The sequence below is a fragment of the Vollenhovia emeryi genome, unplaced genomic scaffold (genome assembly GCF_000949405.1).
Source record: "Vollenhovia emeryi isolate VEMERY1.0 unplaced genomic scaffold, V.emery_V1.0 DF939244.1, whole genome shotgun sequence".
Classification (NCBI taxonomy): domain Eukaryota; kingdom Metazoa; phylum Arthropoda; class Insecta; order Hymenoptera; family Formicidae; genus Vollenhovia; species Vollenhovia emeryi.
The window spans coordinates 278,885-304,073 of record NW_011967122.1 but is presented as its reverse complement, the minus strand read 5'-3'; the positions used below and the strand labels follow the sequence as shown (position 1 = coordinate 304,073).

Below are 25,189 nucleotides of genomic sequence, written 5' to 3'. Positions count from 1 at the left end.
TTACATATAATTGGTTGACATTGTTTTTTTAATAACTTTTTAATAAACAACGAGCGCCGGCTAAATCCTTCTGAGGGTTACTCAGGAGGGTGACCTCTATAATATATGTCAAGCCCAAGGTTATTGGAGGTGGGTGTGTTAATCTAAATAATTACCATATTTTTTATAAAAGTTATCATCACATTAATCCATCCTCCTGATATCTCAAAGATAAAATTTAATGCGGGCGACGCTATCTTTTAGCATAATACGACCGCAGAAATTATAAATTTGTATTATTTACGCGCTTAAATACACGGGTGGTTCATATAACTTTGCGAAATCTTACCTTGCGATAATGTACAAGGTAAGGATATAAATAAATATTTTATATACACACAGGGTGGTTTATTTTAATCAATCCGCTCAAATATCATAAAACGTGTAAGTTCCAGAAGACAACTTTTCAGCTAGACAAAGGTTGTAGGTTTTAATTTTCTCTTGAATATCCTAAGGAGTATTGGGCAAATAAAAAATGTTTCAGGCAAAAGTTGTTCATATTAATTTGTAGAATAAGATAGCCTAATAAGAAATAGAGAGTTCACGTGATCTTGACAACGCTACTCAAGGTCATACTGATATTGCTATGTAATGCGTCACTTGAAACCCTACAACTTTTGTCTGAAAAGTTTTCTTCTGGAACTTGTGCGTTTCGAGATATTTGAGTGGATTGATTAAAACGAGCCACCCTGTATGTATTAACGAAATTTATGCACGAAACGTATCTAGAAAAATGTGAATTGCACGAAGAGGTAGATACATGCACTCCTCAAAATTAATGGACTACTTCAAACTGGTGGAAATAACGAAGCTCAAAAAGTTGACCGTGTATAATCTTTTTTATAAACCTCAAAATGCTCTTTCAAAAATAGATCTAGAATACAGTTTCCGTGTAGTTGTTACAACTTCGAATTATGTTATAGCATGACATTATACATTATGGAAACGTCATCTTCCCAATCTTTCTCGATGGTCGATGCTAGATTTCGCGTGCGATGATCTGTCAGGAGGACTGGTACACGGCGCGTCTATTATTTATTGTTTCGTAAGGCGCGAGCGTGTAAATAGCCTTGTCAATCGCGACGATACAGCCGCGATAATGACATTCGCAGTCGTGTATGGAAAGAGAGATGAATGGCAGCTCATTGTCGATAGGAAAGTTCACAAGGGATTATTATTCCGCGTGCTATCTGTACGAAGAGTTTCTTGCCTGATGTTCTTATATATATTATCGCGTATCTTCCTGAAAAAGAACGGATTCTTACAGCGAAGAGAAATATTCAATTAGAGAGGCACATGATTGAATGTCAAGTCTAGAGATAGTACAGCTGATATCTCTAATAATCCTGGTTAGTTACGATAACTCGAATACTTCTGTAAAATGCTTAAAAATCGATTGTGACGCTTCATTGAGACTACGCTTTCGTGATTATTGATTAATTAATCTAACGGAATCTGTCCAATTGATTATTAATTAATTTATTCATTTTTTACCAGTTACTTGTCTTTCACAGTAAAACATGCATCCTGATTAGTTTATTGTTATAAATCGACCGCACTTAAAAATAAAATACAAAGCTGGTTTAACATACACATTCATTTTTTAACTGTTGCTATCGTTTCACGGCACAACGGTCGATTGCCAGGTGACTTGAAAAGATACCCAATTCGATAAGACAGTCGATTGTCGGAAAACACCATGACCAGGCTATCGATGAAATCGTAAGTGCGTTTATGGTTGATCGTCCGACGATAGATGGCCCGAATTGTTAAGAACTTCCGTAGCGTGTACGTGTACATGAATATGCATATGTGATCGATTATGGCTGTCTCGACTATCGCATCCGATTATTTTTGTCGATGACACTTTTTCTCAAATATCGATTTAATTTCGATACCGCTGAATATGTTTTGTCATCGCAATATTCCTCTTATCAAGATATTACGAGTAAAACAATAGCGTTACACGCAATATCATTTGAAAAAATTATATGTGAATAAAAATCACACTTTTAATAATTTATTTAAATTTATAGTGGGTTTATAAATCAAGGTTTCTTTCTTATAAATAGGAGTATGATCTCGTTCGATTAAACGTATATATTTAAGTACACAGTTGATGTCTACCGCAAATCTGATTAGGCATATTTTAAAGAACGTTCATCGCGTTGTTAAGTGTTAGTTATCAATTTTTATTTGGATTTATTATCATGCAGCATTAACTTGTCGTTAAATTTTAACGAGCCAATAACCACTTCTTGCCAGCTAACGTTAGATTTGTTTTTTCACTCTAATAACTGCTAAGCATAAACTTCGACTATAATTTCCGCACTGCTTATTGTTAGACATTTTTCAATTTGTATCATTTTTGACTAAACAAATATTTTAGTCATGTAAAAATCAAGTACTACACGCAATTGTTTATAATTAAGTTTTCTTTCAAAATTTAACATTTTTTAGAATGGGAGAGAGAGAGGGGGGATAGTTATTGTTTCTATAAAACGACACTTCCTCTTTACAAAGTATACAAGATTTGTCGGATTGCCATTTTGGCCAATAAACGGTTTAACTTTTACAAATTTTTCAAAAATAAAGCGGAGAAAGTCTGTGAACAATAAATATATATAATTATTCTTAATTAACTATTACCTTGACATTAAGAATATTTAATCAAGCGCTTCTTGATGAAATAATTTCATGCTACGTTCCGCTTAAATGATTGTGAAAAAAAAAATGTGGCGGAAACGGCAGCCAAGCATGAACGCGAGAAATTCCGCGAGATAAATGATAGTCGTCTTTTAGAATGTTGCACGCTAGTCGTGATAACGATAACGACGGATACAATCGTGAGAAGGAAGAGAAAGTGCGATCGTGGACATTATTTTCGAGTGGAGCTCATTTTCCTGATAACGATATTCGAACCGCCGAATTTGCAATTGCGATGTAATAAAGCGTGTGCGTGTGATTTAAGGATGGTTTCTTTTCTGTTTATGTATTTCATAATAATAGTCTACTTATTTAACACTTATATATCCACATAGGTTGCCTATACAAATATATTATTTTACATATTTATTTATTGATATATCAACTCTTAAATTATTATATTTGTCAACGATTGTCTATCATAGACTAATAATGTATTTTTAGCTAACAAATTTGTATCGAGTTGTTCAATGTTTTGTCACTTATCGTTAGTAGCTGGTATTTCTCTTTATAAAACGCAAGTATCATAGTCGTGCGCATAATTGATGCGTACAACGTGTATATTAATACATCCCAAAGTTTGGTGGAGCGAAAATTACAATAGTCGGCGGATCGGCTATCGTCAGTTATACATAGGAGACAGCTCTGGAATTCCGATAACGTGCAACGTGAGGTATGCGGGCCGCACGCCAAATCTCGCCGCGCGTTGCGACTTACTGTTAGCGTGGAATTTATACTCCCTTACCCCTCGCCAGCTCTCATTAATTCCAATTGCGAGCCTAAATGCGCATCGGATATTATCCGAGGTATTCCGATTGTAGCGTTAATTGCGGCCGCGGCGAGCTTCTTTCGCGATTTCCGCCGCGGTCCCTCTGTGATTTTCTGAACGATCAGGACGGAATGCACCGCAGAGCGACGCAGAGTTATTTTAACGCGGACGCGAGAGAAAAATTAACGAGACAATAATCGGACCATTTGATCCGACGGCGTCTCTCGCCATTTGCGCTACAGAACGGGAGCGGGAGAGACGAGTTATCGCCGCAAGTGCGTTAACGTATCGAGTCGTTTAAATCAGGCAGGTGCGCGACGCATTATTAATTCCCGACATGACTGGCCGCAAAGTGTCTTTCGATACGTTACAACGCGATCCGCGCGGACTGATCAGCGGCGCAGCCGTTTTATGCGGAAAAATTACGGGACGACGTAGAAAAATGTGGACGCAAAACCGAGGCGGAGGGATCGCGCCGGGAGAGTTCGCTGTATTATTCATTAGATCGGCACGATTCCTTGCGAAAAGCGTCGCTCGCGATCGCACAGATCCGCCAGGTCGGCCGCTTTTACGGCCGTTTCACGCGACGGGCATCATGAAAATTAATAGTAGAACGCCAGGCGTACTCTTTCGGTTTTTAGATCACCGATTCAGGTGATCCGTCAGTACCTTCTTGATTTAATAGACCGAGTTTTTTTTTCCAGACACCCCAGATATCGGACCTGGATCGGACACGGTTTCAATTTCTGCGAACTGTTTTCACGAGGAGCAAAAATGATATCGCGTGCAACGCCATAGAATACTTATTATCCTGACCATTATTTTTACTTCCGGGAAACTTTGACGAAATGTAACAGAATTCACCTGTTTCTAAAGACCTGTGTTCACGATGCTACAACTTGGTTCAAGTTCCAGTTTCGAGAAATGTGTAGCCAATCAACTTGCGGCTATTCCATAGAAGCTATTCCAAAAAATATTTAGTCCTTTCTGATCATTCATGATTTTTCCAAGTGGTTTTCATACGAAACAATTGTACAAGTCTGCAATATTATAATGTAAAATATAATTTACAATATATATTTTAATATATCGTGTTTGCAATAATTATTAGTATTAATGATAATGTTTATAACGTTAATGCTATTGTTACATTTTATTTTAGTAAGACGTGATCGAACATAAGTTGCACAGAAGAATCAGATCTTCAATTATTCTGTAGATTCCAATTTCAACGTTTATTCTAGTTCACTTCAGAAATATTTCTGAGATCCGAGATTTGTTAAATTCCATGAATGACTTAACTAATAGATCTCCCGCTTATTAATCAAACTGCACTCGTGACGTAGCTCACGTTAATCTTAATAGCAATGTCGCGATACGATATAATTTTTCGTGGCATGCGTAGGCGATCGCAACAGTTTTAATTTCGTACGTGATTCGCCGAGTTGAGATGATTTCTTGTGAAAGCACCGCTGGGCGAGATTCTTACTCAAAATCGTCTTATGCATTTACGTAGGTCGTAAAAATTAATAACCGAAACCTCGGAACTGCAGCGCGGAGCTCGCGCAATGAAAACTGCGGGTCACTGCCGTTCAGCCCGTATCTTTTACCGTTGGCAGTTGCAGCACGAAGAAGATTAACTGCAGACGTTATACGCTAGGACTTGACGTTTATTGTGGCAAAACAGCTGTGTTATGTTACAAAAGCGAAACCTAAGATGCCTGGGTGACCGTAGAGCGTGGAAGGTTGCCGCTTAAAGTACATTGTCCATAACACATCGACAAGTACAAGAAACAAGTACGAGAAATGAAGTCGTAACGATGTAATTTCTCGTTGCAATCATATAAATTACAATCGGATAAATGCACACCCTGCGCTCGGATATATGGCAGCTTGAAATTATCTATACAATTGCAAGCAGCGATATTATGGCATTTGAAAGATGCGTAGTAGTAATTGGGGAAACGATGCGGTTATGAACGACGGATGACATATGATTGCGTGTTAGTGTACGAGTGGAAACATGTGATACATGCAGCACATAATTAGTTTGGATAATTATCACGAAAACGGTTAGCGTGGCGGGCGGTCGCTAATGGTTGCACAGCTGCATCTTGTTTTCTGCTCTTTTCACGACGCGACTGAAGGAAGATTAACCATCCCTTTGCAGGGTGCAAAAAAATAAAAGAGAACGCGTCGTATTTTCTGACTTGATACAAAATTTTTTTTTATCTTGTTCCTTGACTTCATATCGTTATTTGTAAGCATTGTTATTTGTGTGCGCCGCGTCACCATTAATTGTTTGACACACTTTGAACTTTTCTACGCGACAACTTTTTTAAATAACAAGTGCATTCGCTCAGATACTGTGTCGTATATATCAGTTGTTTTGTAATGGACACAGCGTGATTAATAATCGCAGTAAGTCATGCAAGAATACGATTGACGAGATCACATGTTCTTGTTCGCGATTAATTCAATTACATTCTTGTACCTACATGGCATTTTCACAACTTAATAACTGTAGTAAGCGCGCAACCCGGTGCGCCGCAAGAAACGTGTTAAGATAGCGCTTTCATCTTTATTTATTTTCCTTTACGTTCTTACACAATGACTGACGGTTTTTGCGAAACGGCCACGGTTGTAAACGTCGTGCTTTGTCGCACGTAATGGCTAGGCGGTTCATATTCTGTTTGCTGCCACTTGTAGCAAGAAGTGCAATCGAGTTGCGACGGCGAGGCAATCGAATCCGTAAATATGCAGGCCACGTAACACCCTTACAACACCGTGGATACTATGATGTAATTGACTGTCGATTCAATTATTTTTTTATCACGAGAATCACTTTTGCACAAAATGAGATGCGAGTAGAAAATTTTACGTGCCGAAATTGTATATCGGAACGTGAAGGAAACGTAAAAATATACTCGTAAAACTATATTAATATGTTATAAGACGTACGAAACAAATTGGGAGGATCCTTATTTAATTACCTAAATTTTCAACGATCAAATATGTGTCACACTTATCTTTCTTTTTTTAAGAATATCAAAGGATATTTTATGATTGTATTAGATTGTTTTTCTTTCCTTTTATCAGGGCAGATTAAGATGCCTAAAAATACGCGGTTTACTAATCTGCCGGAAGGTGAATCTACATCTGCTTGAACTCACGTTTCATCGTGCCATCATGTATTTGAATCGTTTCACTGGCTGGCATCGCTGGCCGTCGTTCACGATCAAAGCGGCATCTCTTTCATGCGGCACTTGTGGACTCGTAAAAATTAATAACCGAAACATCGAGCGACAGCGAGCGGTGTATGGAGCATCTTCGCCCTTTGGCGGCGATGCTGCTGCAACCCGGTTGCTGTCACTTTTCACGGTACAGCAAGAAGAAGATAAATGTTCAGCCGTTACATGCGACGGAGCATGGCGGCGGAGGTACGAAGCCTACACAAACTCTACGTACGACAGGCCGGCAGACGGATTTGAAGTCGTGCGTAAATATCACTACCGTTTTGAGCGCGTGTCGTACGTGAGGCAGCGCTGGGCGTCGTATGAAACCTGGTCCCATTTGCATGTTTCCCCGCAATTTAGAAAATTCAGGATCGAAAAGATATTATTCATAAGTAGAGATGTGACATTTTGATGTTACCTTTATTACGCTTTCTATCTTTATAAAAATTAGAGATAAGGAAAAAGAATAGTGGCAATAGGAGCCTGTTACCGGTTATGGTAAAAAAATGTGTATGTTAACAAAGTCAAAAAATCATATACGTTTCGGTCCTACACGGAAAAAACAATGTAGCTGCTGTAGCTAAAACTTAGCAAAATAGGGACAGCTAATATTTTAGTTGTGATAGCTCAATATTGTGCTACTGTGCCTATTGTATTAGGTGCGACAGCAAACGGTTTGCTGTCGTAGCAAAATATTGAGCTATCACAACTAAAAATATTAGCTGTCCCTATTTTGCTAAGTTTTAGCTACAGCAGCTACATTGTTTTTTCCGTGTAGAATTCGACCCTCTTCAGTAATAAGTATATACGAATATTAGAGTATTTAATTATAGTATATACAAAGAGAGAGAAAGATATGGACCTTTTATCAATTTGTTCCATCGGGAAATAATGTTGTTGAGCTTAAAAACATTCTCGAAACGTGCATAGATGTTTATCAGTTTCGAACACGCGTGGCAGTGTTGATTGGCGTCAGTTGTCATTTAATTGACGATAATTTAACGTTTAAATATTTTCAAGCTGGCATTTCGACATTAACGCGTATATATATTCAAAGATGTAAGATATGGACGTGATTATTTCGACTCGGTGAATATATGATTGTAAAACGTCTTACCTAAACGACGATATCACTATTTTCTTTGCAGCACAAAGCATTCTACGCTTTCTATGCGCACGTAGGTTGCAACATCGTGAAGTCTCGAATGACTACAGCCACGATTCTTGAATTTCGCCAAGTGCCTCGCCGTGGTAGCGTGAGCAAAATGCAAATTCGTCGTAGGCAGAAAGAGAAAGAGAAAGATAGAGAGAGGACAGAGAGAGAGAGAGGGTTGATATATTTATGAAAGCACGCGGAAGCGCGTTGCCACTTTATCGCGAATTATTATTGAACGCAGTTGAATTTATTATATCCTTAAATTAGGTAAGCGATTCAATTATGCAAATGGCTTGTAAAATGACAAACCCAACATGCGCTAGAGGCGAGATACCGATCGGAGCTTAAATTACGAGATAAAAATAAGTTACTAGTCAAATATATTATCGTTTACCTACACGATATTTCGTTACGGAGGAAATTACTTCTATACAAGCAGTTGCTTATTAAATCGCACTCTCCCGCGCGCGACACGAGAAAGACTTTATTTCTGGCGTTTCATCATTTCGAGCCTTTAGATTTTGCACCTTTTGTCGCGTTTTTAATGGGATTTGATAACAGAAATATATATTTTTTTTCTTGTTAAAATACAAGAACGCGAAGAGCCCGCGACTTCAGAGTCTCGTTGCGGGAATCAAACGCGGTTTCTGAATGCGGAAATTACGGTGTCGCGTCTATCATTCTTCGAAAAAAAATATCTTCAGCGCGCTTTATCGAGTGCCGGATCGAGTGACAAGCTCCGAATTGACGGCCTATCGCGCACAAAGCGCGACGTGCCGCACGTGTGTACGTGCACGCGCGTCACGGCGTATTTGCTTGCAGACATACCTGTATACGCGGATGCACGTGCAGAATATATCCGCGAGACTTTGGGTTTTATCTCCCAGGTGAACACCCGGTTTTACCATATGCGATAGCCGGCGAAAAAGATATTGTGCGAGTTATCTAATCCGGCGCCCTAACTTGTCCAGGACAGCGCGAGTTTACGATTTCTGTCTGTCTAATAAATAAGATTGGGAAAGAGCTTTTTCGCGTAATAGAAAAGTACCGCGGCGGCTGCAGATTAAAGCTCGTGGACGTTAATCGCGCTCTAACGGAAACAGTTAAGACACTTGGAAATATCAAGAGGATTGAGATTATGTAGTCATCCATTGGATATGCACGCGCTGCGGGTAGGTAGGTCGCGTTTTATTGTCGTTTTATTAATCGATGCCGTTCGGTTATTGAGTAGGCCGTCAATGTGTGCCCGTTTTGTCCGTAGGCTGAACTAAAGCACCACGTGCAACGCATGATTGGTAGCCCACGTGTGTGACTTTTGTCAGCGTGTCAAACCAAGCCGTTGCTGCGGCACCGCGAACATACCTGAACGGACTAACCGGCTAGCATAACAGAAATATTTGCAGTATGAATATATTATCTATTGAAGTGCACATGCACCGTTAACGTTTAGACAGGGCTTTTAGAATATTTCGAATAGATAGTTTAATTATCATTGATCCGATGGCGGTCGTATGCGATCTTCCTGCGATTGACAGCATTTCTTCATTTAATAAAATAATGGATAACTATTTATAATTTCATATTCTCGGATATTATGATTCATCATACATTCCAGCAGAATGTATAACATAGCTAATAATTGCTCTTAGAATACAGAAAATTGTCAAAATACTTTTAGTGTCTTCGATAGTTTTATTTGACTTTTAATATTCTCGTAGTATATTGTTTTAAATTTTGTTAATGGCGAATTTGATAACATATTAATTATAATATTATAAAAATGATAGCAATTTTGTTTACTAATATAAAAATCTTTGAACTTGAAAGCGTCAGATAAAAAATGTCAAAGAGAGAGAAAGAGAGATTGCGATATTAATAAACCCAGGTATACAAATCTCAAATTAAATTAAGCCATTAAATTCCCGTAAGTGATTTTACGAGTAAAGGTTTCTAATATTTAAACCGTGTGACAAAATATATTTTTTCGGTCAGTTTGTTGAATAGACGAAAATATATAGGCAGCTTGATCGCACGCGCTAGATTCATAACACTTCAGTCAACATTTTAAACCGACGCGTGAACGACAGAATTAATACTGAACCTGATAACCCTTTTGAAGTATTTGCTTATTACGTTATGAATTTTGTTCCCAGGAACGTTAGGTACGATAAATCATAATGCTTGAGAAACGGGAAATGTGCCTTCCACGTAAGAAGTCGTCCATGGACAAACGAATTGATTTCCGGTCTAAGATGTTCATAAAACGAGGACATAAATTGTCATTAAAACGTTAGCCGAGACGGGAAAAACTCCCATGGAATAAAATATCGCACAACGCATCGGCCGGACATAATGAATCACCGTTCTAACAAGAATTATCGGCCTCGTTGCCTATGATTACGGCGGATGTAGCTACTAATATTGTCAGAAGCGACGGGTAATATCGCCAGCAGTTTAGATAATAATTTACAGCCTCGTGATGCATTGCTTGACGCATTATTATAAATCTTTTTATTTCATTATATCAACAGTCAGTGCATTATTATGCAAAATTATGTACGTATAAATGTAATTGGCGGCAAAAATATGGCGGAAGTTCGTAAATGATCAAATGTCTTTTTACGTAAGAGACAGAATTTTTAATATTCGCTTGTTGCACACAACGAAAATGCGCGACAACGTTGTCAAGAGAGTAATGGAAACCCGAGTCGAATATTTTGGCCTCAGTTTAGCCTCGTATAATTTTTTAATTGGGAGCAATGAGGTCGAACTAAGGGCTTTGTGTCGGAGAAAATATATTGAATTTTTGACCTCAGATAAGCCTGAAAAGAGTCGCTATTTCCCTTTTAGCAGTAAAGAGGCCAATGTAGAGTGTAATCAACAGAGGTTCGGGAGATCCTCTTCGGCCTAAGAGATTTCTATGAGAGTGAAATATTTTATTACATTCTCTTGGAGGGTTGGAATGAGGTTAAACTCAATTTTTCTTACTCATCTGGGCCTTAAATTGGAGTTTCAAATACTGTTTAATAAGGAATAATTGTTCCCGATTTCTCGGACGCAATGCGAATTGAATAGACAATTCTGAAATTTACTGCTGTAGTTATGAAGTTTTCGATCTAGCGCAATTAAAAATATTATTTTAATCGAAGCGTTGCCGTGTTGTTTACGTCGCTTTTTCACATTTTAATTTCGCTTGCTTGGGAAATTACGAGCGTGAGCATGTGTCATAAATCGTCTTGTAGAAACGTTCAAGACCAAAACAGAATTCCTACGAGAATTGCTTTTGCTATCACTTATTGTTACTCTGCGCGTCTTTTCACGTAAGGCAGTAAATTTACCACCAGCGAATGACTGCGATTGCACGCCCCGTAATGCGTCATAAATTTGAATTTCCAGGCGAACTATACGTGAGAAATAGGAAACGATGCGTGAGATGCCTCGTAATGGAGAGTGCTCTGTCATTGGCGTCGCACTTGGATTCGGAGGGTTCTAGAGCTACTATGTTGACTTAAACTTTTGCAAATTGCAAGATACAAAAATCTACGTTCAATCCGGCCCACGAAAATTAAGTTCAAATAAAGTTTTTCGTGTTTCCTATTAATTTACTAACTTTCGTAACTTTGCAGACAATAAATATGAACAAATCTACACGCGATTATTAACAATATTTCTTCTTCCTCGTGTATCAGACTTAAAAAGCCTGTTTTATCCAGTGAGTACCGGCACAGAACACATCTGTCCTCATTCTGAGAATATTTTCCCGTACGCATTTTCAGCGGTTGCTGTTTCAGCAACAACAGAATTACTTGTAACGCTCGCGTATGTCCCCTTCTAAGAGCATTTTCTCGTACGTATTGCCATTGTTGAAACAACAACCGCTGGCAATACGTACGAGAAAATGCTCTTAGAAGGGGACATAGGCGAGCCTTACAAGTAATTCTGTACCAGAATGAACTGGTACTTTGAACATTCGAATTGGTGGGGGGAAGAAGGCCAATGCGAGCCAAGCGCAGGTATTCGTGCGAAAATGTCCAATATGGAACATTTTGTTGAATTTATAAATTAATCGTCAAACGTTTCGACCCATTTTCGGGTCATCCCCAGTGAAACTATATAGACACAAATATGTTCGGCGCTTAAATACGAAACTGTCATCTCGAGTTGTCATCTGACAAAGGCCTCCAAATGGTGAAAGCCACAAAGGAGGAGCGAGGAATATAAATTTGACATGCCGAAACTGAAAGGGGACAATCACGATGAGCAGTAAACAACTTTGGGCATTTGGTTTTGCTTCGTCTTCAGTAGGCTGCTAACCTTGCCGAAGAAAACCTCCAACCTGGAGGGCTATACCTCTAAGGTATATCGCTTTATAAGTAATTGTGGTTAGGCTTCACATGCTGATATTTTTAATTTCTCTTCGTTTTTTTATATAAAGTCGTGAACCCCCCGCTTTGTTTTTACGCGTACTGTAATCGCGTGGAAGAATTTTGTAATTTTATAAAGCCAAATTCAAATTGCTCACGATTAAAAAATTGAAAATTTCAAATACCAATATCTTTCTCATTAGACTTCTGACCCGAGTGTTTCAAGTATAAAAACGTTCTGCTATGCGGTCCGCAACTTATCCTGGTATTATTTTAGGCGTAAAAACCAATAAAAAGATTCAGCAGCGCAAAAACTATATTCGAATGTGTCGGTAAAACAGACGACTTTAGCATCCTCTTAATTGTAAGCTTAGTTTAATCCGTTCTTTGTCTCTTTCCAACTGTTGCTTTAGAAAGAGACCAATATGAATTAAATTAAGATTAAAGTTAAGCGACGTTTGGTGAAACCAAGGGAGGTGGCGTTCGAAAAAACCAGCGGTGTCCGCGGTTGGATTTGAAATTTGAACTCGGATCTTTTCGTTCATTTATTTACTAAGCAGCGCACATTTCCCTGCGCCACGCTCGCCACGATTAAAAATTGTATATTTTTAAGTAATTTCGCGCTGTCGAGATGAAGATAATAAACGGAAAAATGATCGCGAGATGGTCAGAGGGTTCTAAAGGCAAAGATTCGTTCTTTCTTTCTTCTGCGGAATAAGCCGACGCCAATGTTACCGGCTGTTCCCGATTATTGCGTCTTGTCGTAAAATTACACCTCGTAATTCTTTCGCGCAATTTTTCCGAGCGTCATGCGGGCGCGCGAGTACGCGTCGCGGATTCTCCTCTCGGCCCGGCCGCCCGGAATCGCGCACGGGTCTTCAATCTCGGCCAGACGGAAATTCACCCGGCGATACGACCGTTTGCGAGCGAATAATAAATAAATAATTTTACAACCGTGCGATTTCATTATTTAGCGATACCGGTCGGCCGTTAACGTCCGCCTTAATGTCCCGTTCATTCGTATGCGCCGTGCGTAAACCAAGCTACGGCATGGAATTTCACATGGGCAAATTGCGAATGTCTCGGTAATTTCTCGCCGTGCTGACGGTGTGGCCGGGAATGGTCTTCGCGAATGGGATGCCTCGAGTCTCAAGTGAATCCTGCCGATCGACCAACGTCGTTTGATCCGGACTTCAGGTTCCCTCGCAAATCGGTAACGAGCGTAAAATCCAAATGTGATAACTGGCCGTTTTACCTCGCGGAGTTAACATTGCGGACGCAGATACGTTTACTTTTAAGCCAGAAATATGGATATTGACAATCAGATCGTTTCGTAATTATTACAGCGCCCGGCTAACGACGTTTATCGCACGACTGGTAAAGTCGAATTTGCTGCAGCATTAAACACGAAGTGGATCAACTTAGTAAAGATTTGATTGTGCCGTTATAACGCGGCGTATATACAACCGTTATGCGAGAAGACGTTGTAAATTGTGTCATAAAAGTTCCTTTTTGTTTTATCGTCGTGGCAATAAAGCCGGTACTATTACGGGCGGTAAAGCACCTGCTATGTTATTCGCCGATCGCTATATCCGAACGATAAATATAATAGCGATTGTCATTATCGTAGTTTACTGTAAATTACAGTGATGCAACTGGGTTTGCTTTCTCGTGGAATCGATATATCTTTATACACGTGCGTGTCCGCTTCACGGCACGCAGTAATAGGGTTGTAACGCGAATGGATTAGCAATTAGCATGGCATGTCGCGCCGTCGTTCCGCCGTCTCGAAGAAATGTATGACAATAACGGTAAAAGTTATGATAATAACGCAGCCATTACCTTCGTCCAGAAAGGAATTGTAGGCACAGCCAAATATATCCGCTAAATGCGGTATCGCATAAATCACATCGTATAAATCATCGGGCTATAAATCGGCCGATTACAGCCCAATGACAATCTTGCAACAAAAGTGCGATACCGAAAGGTGTAACGAAACTGGATAAACTTGTTACGTCACGTCCTCTACGCACAACGTCTTATCTTTAGCTACGCGTCGAATAAAATTCCGTTCCTTTTTGCGCGGACCCTTGAGAAAATGTACCTTAGAGAACCTTACAATTTTACTTTAGAAAAATAAGATTTAGGAAAAGTTAATTTGGACACTTAAAACTTACTTTAACAATTGTGAAAGGTTATATGTGATATAATTTATAATCCAGCGGAAACTTCGACAGGCTTGGCTATCTAAAAATTACTCTACAATTTCTCAAGTAAACTCGTAGATTTGAAAGATTACTTTTAGAAACTTTAATTTCATTTAAAGTAAATTTTTTTACTTACCCCCCCAAGGGGGGGGGGCGCGATCGTTCTCAGTAATTTTCGAATCTCACTGATTTTCTCAATTAATTATTAACGCGTGGTAAACCGCAATCAGACCCGCTCTTTTCATTTCATAGCTTTAGCCGAGAATTGATTGCACCTCGCCTCCGCGCACTGCCCGATCTTCCCCTGTACCTGCATCCGTAGGTAAACACGAAGGCGACGCGGCAGTTAGCAGTTACCTGTTACTTCGGGTTAACTTATGTTCTACGGGAACGTCGATTTTTACGCGCTGGGCCGAGATTGGTTACGGCGCGGACGGAATTAATTATCGCCGGGTGATTAATCCGCGCGCGGACACGCTGTCATTTCGTCTCGCGGCGGGGAATCTATTTCGATGTTGCGCTGCCTCTCCGCCCCACGAGAAAATCGAGAATCGAGAAGGAAACGCGCGTGTTGCGGGGTATATCCTGTAACCTGATGCTAAAATTACCACGTGGGCTCCGTCGCGGGACGATTAAGAGGAATAATCGTCGTGAGGTATATCGCCGGCACGTCGAAGTAGCTTTTAAACGAGCGACTTTTTACAGTTGTGGTCCGCGCGATCATGTACTACCGTGTATGTCATCCGTGTAACGCGTTATCGCTTAAATTGCATCATTATTTCTCACCTCAGCTTCGATGTCGCAGTCCGTTGGAAAAATTTGCGCCGAACAAGACTTTAGATAATACTAAGCTTGACAATGGATAGCAATGTCACTTTATGGATACACTGAGAAAAATTTTCATCGGATAAACCAATTAAATAGTGTGTCCGATGGTTAATTTTCCCGGTTACGTTTTCCGATTAAATTATGGATACATCCCTTGAAATTTATCCGATAAAATACCGATGATTGAAAAACCGATCACAGTTTTCATCGGGTATACAATTTAATCCGTCTGTTATTATGTAATTGGATTATCCGATTATATTTAATCGGACACTTTTCTCAGTGTATAGTTACCTAAGACCGAGGGGTAAACCGCTGAGGGTATTGTGGTGTACACACTGAGAAAAATGTCCGATTAAATATAATCGGATAATTCAATTACATAATAACAAACGGATATATTTAATTAAATTGTATATCCGATGAAAAAATATGATCGGTTTGTCAATCGAATTTCATCGGTAACTGCATTTCATCGGATAAATTTCATCGGATGTATCTATAATTTAATCGGAAAACGTGATCGGAAAAATTAACCATCGGAAACACTATTTAATAGGTTTATCCGATGAAATTTTTTCCCACTGTAAGCATTGGTGTACATAATTTTAGTCAGCGATTTACCTCTCGCCTGAGATACACTTAGCAGTTATTTTTATGAATAATAACTTGAAATAAAGGCGGAGGCTGACACGAGGTATGCAAGAAGATATCGGACAGATACAATTCCGGCTTCGAAACTGGCACCAATCAAATCGATGATATGATGGTTGAATTTGTCATTGAATACTTGGTCGAGTCTGATAGATAAGATCAGTCGTTTCGACATCTGCAATACGCGGTTAAAGAAGATCGCTCGGCCAATAACGTGAGATCCCTATCAGCGAATCGTGGCGCATTCCAACGAGCTGTTACATGTTACGGGACAGTGGCAAGTGCCGCCTTTGACCTGTCTCTCCACTGGAATCTGTCCAATGATCAACGGAGTAGAGAAACACGCTGCGAATACAGAATCTATCGTTTAATTCTCTATTCCGTAGTCGCGAACTGCGACAAGCGTTGCGGTCTAATAGTGGCGCGTTGCGATAAAATCGAACGCGCGGGATAGTCGGAATTTTAGGGGCAAAAGCGGCATTGTATCTAGCGCAAAAATGATCTGCGCGAACACGTGTTTTGCAAATCTTTCAACCTGTGTTGCAGGAACGTTTAATTTATTTAAAGTTTTTAAATTATAAAAAATATCTAGGATATTACTAGAAATTCTGCAAAGAAAAAGTTTAATATTTTTCAAGTCGCCAGTTTATGTGGATGAGAAAGATGCAAAGGTGAGAGACGAAAATTTTCAATCCACATAATCTAGTGGCTTTACAGTGTATAATACTATTTGACAAGGATCTGTAATTAGGTCGAAACGTTGCAATAGTTTTTTTTTTTCAATAAAGTAATCTCTTGTTAGTTCGGTCGACTATAAGTTTGTAACTTATTTTTACTCGTCTCAAGAGCTTGGAGAAGATATTCGTGGGATATGTAAGAGATTGTATTTATTTTGGAAACTACAAACTTTTTTCTAAAGAAAATGTTATAACTTTGTAGGTTTATGAAACTTTGAAGAGTTACTATTTTTAGGTATCGTGTCAACGTTAGATCTGGTTTATTTCAAGTGCGGTTTTCATACCGCTCTTCTGGTTTGATCGCGTTTTGGTCGCCCATTTATGCTGCAGTTATTTATCTTGATTACCGCGATTTCTCTTTTCCACGAGACGCGTGGTGATCGACGTCGTACTGCGTGAACGATCGATTATACCAGTGCTATTTGGTGGTTGATTGCGATTTATTATTGTAAGGTATTACGTACTAGCGGCACAAGAGAAAGGCCGGTCGAGAGCAAAAAGTGCATCATAGACGGATAGTTTTACATGCAAGTTCCTGTTTTGATATGGCAAAATAATGCTCTTGCAGACATATCGATAATGAACAAATTTTTCAATTGTTTTCAGATTAATTTGATCTTAAACGTTAAAGTACGTTAAACACATTAAAGTGAATAAGTGCATTCTATTTTAATTTATTACTATTTATATTATTTCGTCTTTCAATATAAATTAAGATTCATTTTTAACGAAAACTCGTGTAATAAATATCTCGTTTGTATTGGGTCGATAAATAATTTGAAAAATTTTAAATTACACATTGGATCGAGTAAAGAAGTTATATTTTTCTATCTTGTCTTTTCTTATATCCGATTTCCAAATAAAAATGATAGAAAATAGAAGAGAAATCAATCAATGAAGCTCAAATGAAGCTACAAAAATATTTAAAAAATTTTAGATAGCGTTTTATACAATGCTTTATGTAATAAATGAGAAAAGTATCTTTGTACTTTTATAATAACGCATGTTTAAGAGAAGTAATTCTCTGCAAAAATAAACCCCTCGCGACGATAACGCTCCTGAGAACGTATCTGCTTAACGCGTTTGCATCACGGTGCCACAAGATTTCATTTTGAACGAACTCATGCTGCGACCGGATTACAAGCGCGCAATAAACACCATAATTGCTGTTAGCCTTTTAGACGGACCGACGAATAGGGAAAATAAACGCATAACCGACTCGCCGAAGATTTACGTCTCTCTAGTTTCGCTCACTTGCCGAGACTCGCGAAAGTTTCTATATTACCGCCTCTTAAGTCCGCGAAATGTCACTCCGCTCGAATTGTACGCGTTACTCGCGCTGACTGATAGGTCAACTCGGAGTTTTCACAATCGGTTATGAGTCTTGCTTGAAGGGAAATAGCTTTTATGTAGAATATTCCATTTTTAGTCTATACACTTTGAATGCTCGAGTTAAGGTTTAATGTTAATGTTGCTTGCTTGTCGGTACATCTTTCTCTGAATGAATAGTTATTTGATGGTACATATAATTGCGCATTAGAGGAAAGTCCTTTATTGTGAGATAGGTTCTTCTAATATGAGATAGCAGGCTTTCAACATCAAAATTACAAATCTTTATTCACATACAACGATTACACTATCTATTCATCAATTTTCTACTAAACAGACTTCACTCCAAGGGCAATAAATTCATGGTGGAACCAACAGATGATGCGCCGAGAAATGCTAATGTAACGCCAATGTTACGTATTAATAATTGCATAGTATTGCGTTTACATTGAAAGTGCATTGCACAAATATGAGGCCCTCCACCACCCCCGCCGTTTTTGATCGGCGGCCCTCTTTTCTGTACAATGTGATTTTTTACAATTTTATTATCTATTTCATTTTTCTTGTAATTTCCTTTGCAATGCGTACAATATTAGAAAAGAAATAATTACATTATAAAATTAAAAATACAATATCTATACAATATTTCTCTCGACGTTACATATGAAATATTCGGTACGCATACAATAACATGAAATTCTTGCAATGTAAAATATATACATGTTGCATGTTTGAGATAAAAAATATCCCGAATGTATTTATTAATCTCTTAAAAGTAAATCAAATCTGCTAAAATTTTAAGTAAATTTAAAATAAAAACTTAACTAACGCATAACAACTTCCATCTTATTATATGCATCCGATTGTATATTCAATATTATATTTTGCTAATTTCTACAACTAATGTTGTACAATCTAAAATAAATACAACAAAATTACAACGTAAGGTTTCTGATAATTATTTTAGTGTAATTTAATACATTTTATTAAAAATAGATTAACTTATAGTTTTTTTTATTAAAAATAAGGGCAAATATAATTATATTTAATAGTGATACATTGCAGTTATAATTTTATCTTTTTAATTATGGAGTTATGTCCCGCTGTCCCTGCCTACCCGAATTTCTACCTATCCGTATTCCGCTGTATAGTCTTATCCATTTTCCTACCTATCCGCGTTTCAACTTTTTGTTAATGAACCTGCAAGTCTTTCGATAAAACCGCGATGCGATTTATAAGAGGTCCGATTTGGGATTATACGCGCGCGATGTAATAGGGGTTTAATAGAGGTCTTTTTAATCTCGCGCGTATGCGAGAATATGTAAAGAAGATAAGAATTTATAACCCACCCGAATTTTGACAAATAAGAAGAAATCAACTTATTTTGCACATCACCTTACATATTCTATCAGAGTAGCCAATATTGACCACTTACCCTGTCGTATCCAGTCTTCTTTCGTTGGGCCAGATTGGACATACCTTTCGTTGCTCCTGGCCATACAGTCTGGTCATTTGGACCAGAGATCAGGAAGGAAGAAAACTCCTTCCTGTCGGTTTATTATCGTCACCGACAGATATTTTGTACCGTTCGAACTAGGTATATGCGAGCGTCGATCGTATCGAAATGCACGACCACGAGAAGTTAATCAAAAAAGAAAATTAAGTGAAAAAATTTGCTGTATAAAACACTTCAAATATATTTTTACTTCCGTTATTTATTGCAGAATAGATAATGACTGTCTCTTCGTGACTCAATCTTTAAATTCAAAGTTCAAGGATATATTGTATGTATGTAGAAAAAGAAACAATTTACTCCGCGTTGTATTTATTTTAATTACATTCCGCGATAAATTTAAATTTATAATATCGATGAAATTAAGCAATTAGTAATTTCTTGAAAATTGTTTGAAAAGTTGATCGCGAAGACCGACCGCGAAAATACGAAGATGCGTGTAACTATGCATGTATTCATGCGAGACGCATCTTGAAAGTGAATCGCGGGATACACATACAGAATAAATGACGTGAGATCCAGAGAAAAGAAATTTTCCGTACGATAGATAGACCGACAATTGAACATTCTAGTTACTCAATAATCTCAAATAACGTATGAAAATAATATAAAGTTTCAGCGGTCTCGGCAAAATATTAGAATCTTACGTCATAGTTTTTGACTTTATATACATGTATAAATTTGCTACTGAAAAATGGATAGAATAGGTTACAAGAGCTTGACGAATACATCAATAATATTCGTCATATTTTGCGTGAAAATATGTGACGTGCTGCAACGGAGCACTCAACCCTCTACAATGACAATCGCGATCACTCACATTCGATAGACGAAATATATTAAAGCAAACATAAAATTGTGTCGTAATCCATCCATTTTTAGGTAACGAATCTCCAGAATACATCAATCTAGGATCTACATTCTACGATCTACGAGATTCGTTACCTGAATAAAAAACTACTCACTTACCGACCCGATGCGCAGCAGCGGAGTTGTCTACGTTGATTCTGTAACACAAATATAGAATTCGTTAAAGCAGTGTTCAATGTGAAAACTAATATTGTAAAATATAGTTTGCAAAATATAGTTATCGCATAAGTAATTCTTATGCGTATCAAACTTTATTCGATTAAATGTGTAAATGATTAACGCGCGAAAGATTCTTCGCAAAAGATCTTCACGAGAATAAACTTATACAATTTTTTATGCTTTCTTGTTCTCTAATTATTGTATCAAAATTATTGAATTATGAAAGAAAACGACTCAAAACTAAACTGGAAAAGATTACTTTTACACAAAATAAAAAATAACATTTACCATCAAGTTGCTCCGCTGGCGCCCGATCCCTCTCCAAGGCCTGCTCTTCCTCTCGGATTGTCCTCCGGAACACTCGCGAAAACACAAAGATCGTTCGCGCGATTTTACACTCCCGTTGTAAAGCCCACTTGAAAGTATGTATTTTGTTCCGTCAAGTTCGCCTCCACTTCGAGTCGACGAGTATTATATCCCAAAAACTGCCAGATCTCGAAAGTGTGGCCATCGACAGGAACGGACATTTAACTAAATACTTGTTCCTCAAGTGGGCTTTGACAAGTCTTTGGTTCGATTATTTAAACGGCACTCCCGAACGTGACGAAAGTGGACACTTCATGTTATACGCGCACTTTTCTACGTATAATTGCTCGAGAGATTATTTCTTAGCAAGCGATCGAATAAGTTTTCGTTTACCCGACGATTCGTGTATTAACTTACGTTTTGATCGCATTTTCTCTTCAAATGACGCGTGATATTCATCTCGACGAATCACTGTAGAAACCAACGGTATGACTACGGATCGCGACAATTACTTAAACGCGATTGATAAATGTTAATATCACTTGTACGAGACGATCGAGATTCTCGTAGGAAATAATCGCGTTACGAGAAGCGACGCGAAGACACGCGGAGTATCCGCCTCGCTCGACTGAACCGCACTGAATGGCAGACTGTTTTCGACCGAGGGTTCACGGCACTACGTCATTTCTTGGAACCAGCGCTCGGTTTTCGACCGAATTGTTTACGGCGCTCGGCAAAACAAGGTCACGCCGTACGCAGTATCATTCACGCGGCGACAATGAACGAGTCTGTTAGGCCCGCGCCGTTTCGAACATCATATTATTCTTTTTCGATACGCGTTCGCGACAAATGCGGGAGAAAATCGCGATCGCTCTCTGCGAATAATTGATGATCGATATTATCGCGTGATCGCTGAATCCCCGCGATTTGCCATCTATGCCCGGTTAGCCAACAAGACAGATATCTAGCGCGATTCTTACACGAGATCTATACATTCAAGAATCAAAGCGCCAGCGAACTTGAAATTATTTCTTCATTGCGATAATTACGGACCATAATTGCTTCTTTAAACGATGCTTGTATTCGGATACATCTCGTATCATCGCAGTATCTCGTCGCTTCGAGTACAATTTGTTGGCTGTTGCTAGGTTGAAAACGAGAAATAATACACGAAATATTGAATCAAATGCTTTAACTAGCATTTATCGGTGATTTATTAATACTGCCAGTTTATATGTATATTTTTTATGGAATTTATAAATAAAAATACATATGCGACAGTGAATTTTTAATTATTTTCAGGCGATTGTGTCTCGATTAACCGTTAACACAATTGCGTTTATTGTACGGTGTCGATGTTAAAATGTATAATTTTCAAGTTTTTCGTTTATTAACGAAAATGTATAATCCTGAAATTTTTCTTTTATTAACGGAATCATACCAATGCTGGATTTTGAGTCGAATTTCATTGCAATACGTTTAATTAGAGCATTACGTTTAATTAGAAGAATTAAATATTAATTAATCTTATCCGTGCTTAATTATATTGTGATATTTACTAATTGATAGTTTAAATTAATACATCGGCGATTTGTTGTTGATAAAAATTTGTACCATTGGATTTTACATGGAATACCGAGTGCAAAGAGTAACTTTGTGCAATCGTATATTTTTCGTGTATCCTTTCCTGTCGCGTGTGATTAATACCGAAGTGTTATACAAAGTGCCACGAAGTCTCGATCATCCCGAGGTTTGGTCAATTATATCACGAGATTTGGCCCATCATGCCACGAAACGTAAGCACACATGTCATATGAGATTGATTACGAGAAATTAAATATGAATGATTTCTTGTTACATTTGGTAGAAAATTCGGTAATACTGAAGGAGATTATTATATATTGCTGGTCGTGGGATATTTAATCTCTATTTTTCGTACATATAAAAAATTTATTTCATGGCCGCAACTTTTCGTGGCATCTGTCTTGCAATATCGGAGTTTATTACATACGGCAATGTTTATTATCACCCTAAATGACGTGAAAGCATTTCCTATATACATGATTGATATTTTCTTCGCCAGTGATAAATTACAAACAAGTAATATTATTTGACTAGAACTGGGTGAAATTTTATTTCTTATATCTTAAGTTATATATATATTCAATTTTATAGAAGAAAAGCTACCAGAAACTACTGAATTTCGCCTCTTCTTTTGACAGGAGTAAAGCCAGCAGCGATGTTATATTTTTTACTGGATTGATTGCTTGCTCGCGCCCGCCCCTTAGTAGCACAATTCATTGACTATACATTGGCTAACATTGGTTAAATATTGGAAGTGCATTGACCATAAAATAAATACAAATATACTACTGATATTGCACCTAGATGATTATTTATTATAATATTGGATTGATATTGAAATTGTATTGGCCAAGATTGCCCAATAAAATTGCAATATTGAATATAGAATAAAGACTGATGTAACGCCAATATCGATAATTCCACATTGCATTAACATTATTTCCCAATATTACGCCAATACTTTGTGCTACCCGGGCTTTATCGACACTTTATATTATAATTCAACTGCAGATTTGATATTTTCACTTTTATCGCAAGAAAGTAACGATGCAAAGTAACGATTCGTTACTTTTTGAGTAACTGTAACGCGTTACTTTTCAGAATTAGTAACTTGCAACTGTAACTAGTTACATTTTTAGCGAAAAAAACTGTAACTGTTACTAGATACTTTTTATAAAGTCGCTTTCCCAAAGCTGTACAATATTACTGTAATGTCTCTACATTTTTTTATTTATTCTCTCATTTGTTTCACGCAACTTTACGCAACAAGAGCTTCAACGATAATTGCAAAATTTTACTAAAACGTAACAAGATAAAAATACAATTGCATTGAATTATGTAAAAGTTTTTATTATTTCCTCTAACTAATCATTCTTTTATCACATTAGCTTGCACCGCGCTCGCGAATTGTAAGTGCGTTAAAAGTTCGACTTCACGTAACGGCTATATTAATGACATTACATATTTTCTGCGTAATCTCCACACGGAAAGAATTTTCTTTTAAAAATTTACCCTGAAAATTATGTAATCGTAGGACAATGCATTTTGAACTTTATGAGAGTTTTTATGAATTTTACATTCTACTAATAAAATATACACTAATTGTAAGTATAATTGCTAGTAAAATGTAGGGTAAAATTTCAAAAACTCTCATAAAATTCTTAGAAATGCCACGTTGTCCCACGATTACATGATTTTCAGGATAAATTTTAGGAAAAAATTCTCTCCATGCATGATTTGTGCGTAAACGATTTCGCGTTTCGTCGTGTAGGAAATGAGAGACTACTTCAAACAATACATATGAGATTTACACGCGCATAAAATAATTTATCGTAGAACAAAATTTATAAAGATAGAGTAAAATTACGAACCTCGAGGGAGCACCTCAATCCGCAAGTAATATGTACATTTACTTCTCTAATAAGGCGGAACTTTTTTCTATCTCATCGATGCTTTCACTCGGCGTAAACGTACGCGCGATCATATTATCGACCTATGAATAATATCTCCAGCGCAGAGACATTTGTAATTAATTATAGCCGCGTGATCTTTGAGCTATGTATGGCCGGAAGGTAGACGGAGATCGAAGATGATTAGAAATAAGCTTGTGTAACAATCCCGTTACCGCGATGTCGGAGGTGAATTCACGTGCTGGGGAGGGACGTACTTTATGGATTTCCTTAATTTATAAAGAATTTAAATCGATTTATACGTACGTGTGATTACACTCTCGAGTCTCGCAATTTATCATACAACATTTTGAATGTCTTCTTTCTCGCAGAATGTCACATATATACCTTTTATTTCATCCTTTTTGTAACGTCGCGACAGTCGCTTATGAATCAGTATTTCCTTTTTTGCTTCCATGAACTCTCGGAGAACTTACAATTGGATTCGATGTTCCCGAGACTTTAAATGAACGAAGAGGATTACAATTCGTAAAGGATAAAAGCACTCCGTAAGCGCCTACGGACGAGACACACCTCTCCTCGGCTCTGTACGAAAAAGGATTTACGCATATCCCTCCCGATAAATTAAATCGATACTCTTATCCCTCGCTCCTTTCATTCGCGCGAGAAGGTACGCGGTTCGCAAAACGTCAAAAGTCCCGATGACTCACGCTACGTGAATATCCGTGACGGCGCGGCGGCCCTGGACGGCCCACCGAATGAAAATCGAGGACCTGCGCGCGATAGGAATGTCAGACCTCTAGGAGGAATCCCGGTGTAGCG

The 25,189-nt window shown here is 38.0% G+C and overlaps 1 protein-coding gene across 6 annotated transcripts in view; it reads left to right on the top strand.

Moving 5' to 3' along the window:
- The window catches only part of LOC105560031 (UPF0489 protein C5orf22 homolog), a 223,042-nt gene that overhangs the window by 87,975 nt on the left and 109,878 nt on the right, over positions 1 to 25,189 (top strand). Inside the window, exon 5 of one of the 6 annotated variants that reach the window (XR_001008790.1) lies at positions 11,303 to 11,361. The exons of 3 other annotated variants lie outside the window; for them this stretch is intronic. Coding sequence is in view for 2 of the 3 variants with exons in the window: in XM_012008766.1 (XP_011864156.1) it covers positions 4,219 to 4,312 (94 nt within the window). In the remaining variant the exon portion in view is untranslated. Of the gene's footprint in view, positions 1 to 4,218; positions 4,345 to 11,302; positions 12,000 to 25,189 lie in introns of those variants that run through there. 2 more of the 6 variants (XM_012008769.1, XM_012008766.1) reach the window with 2 other exon arrangements.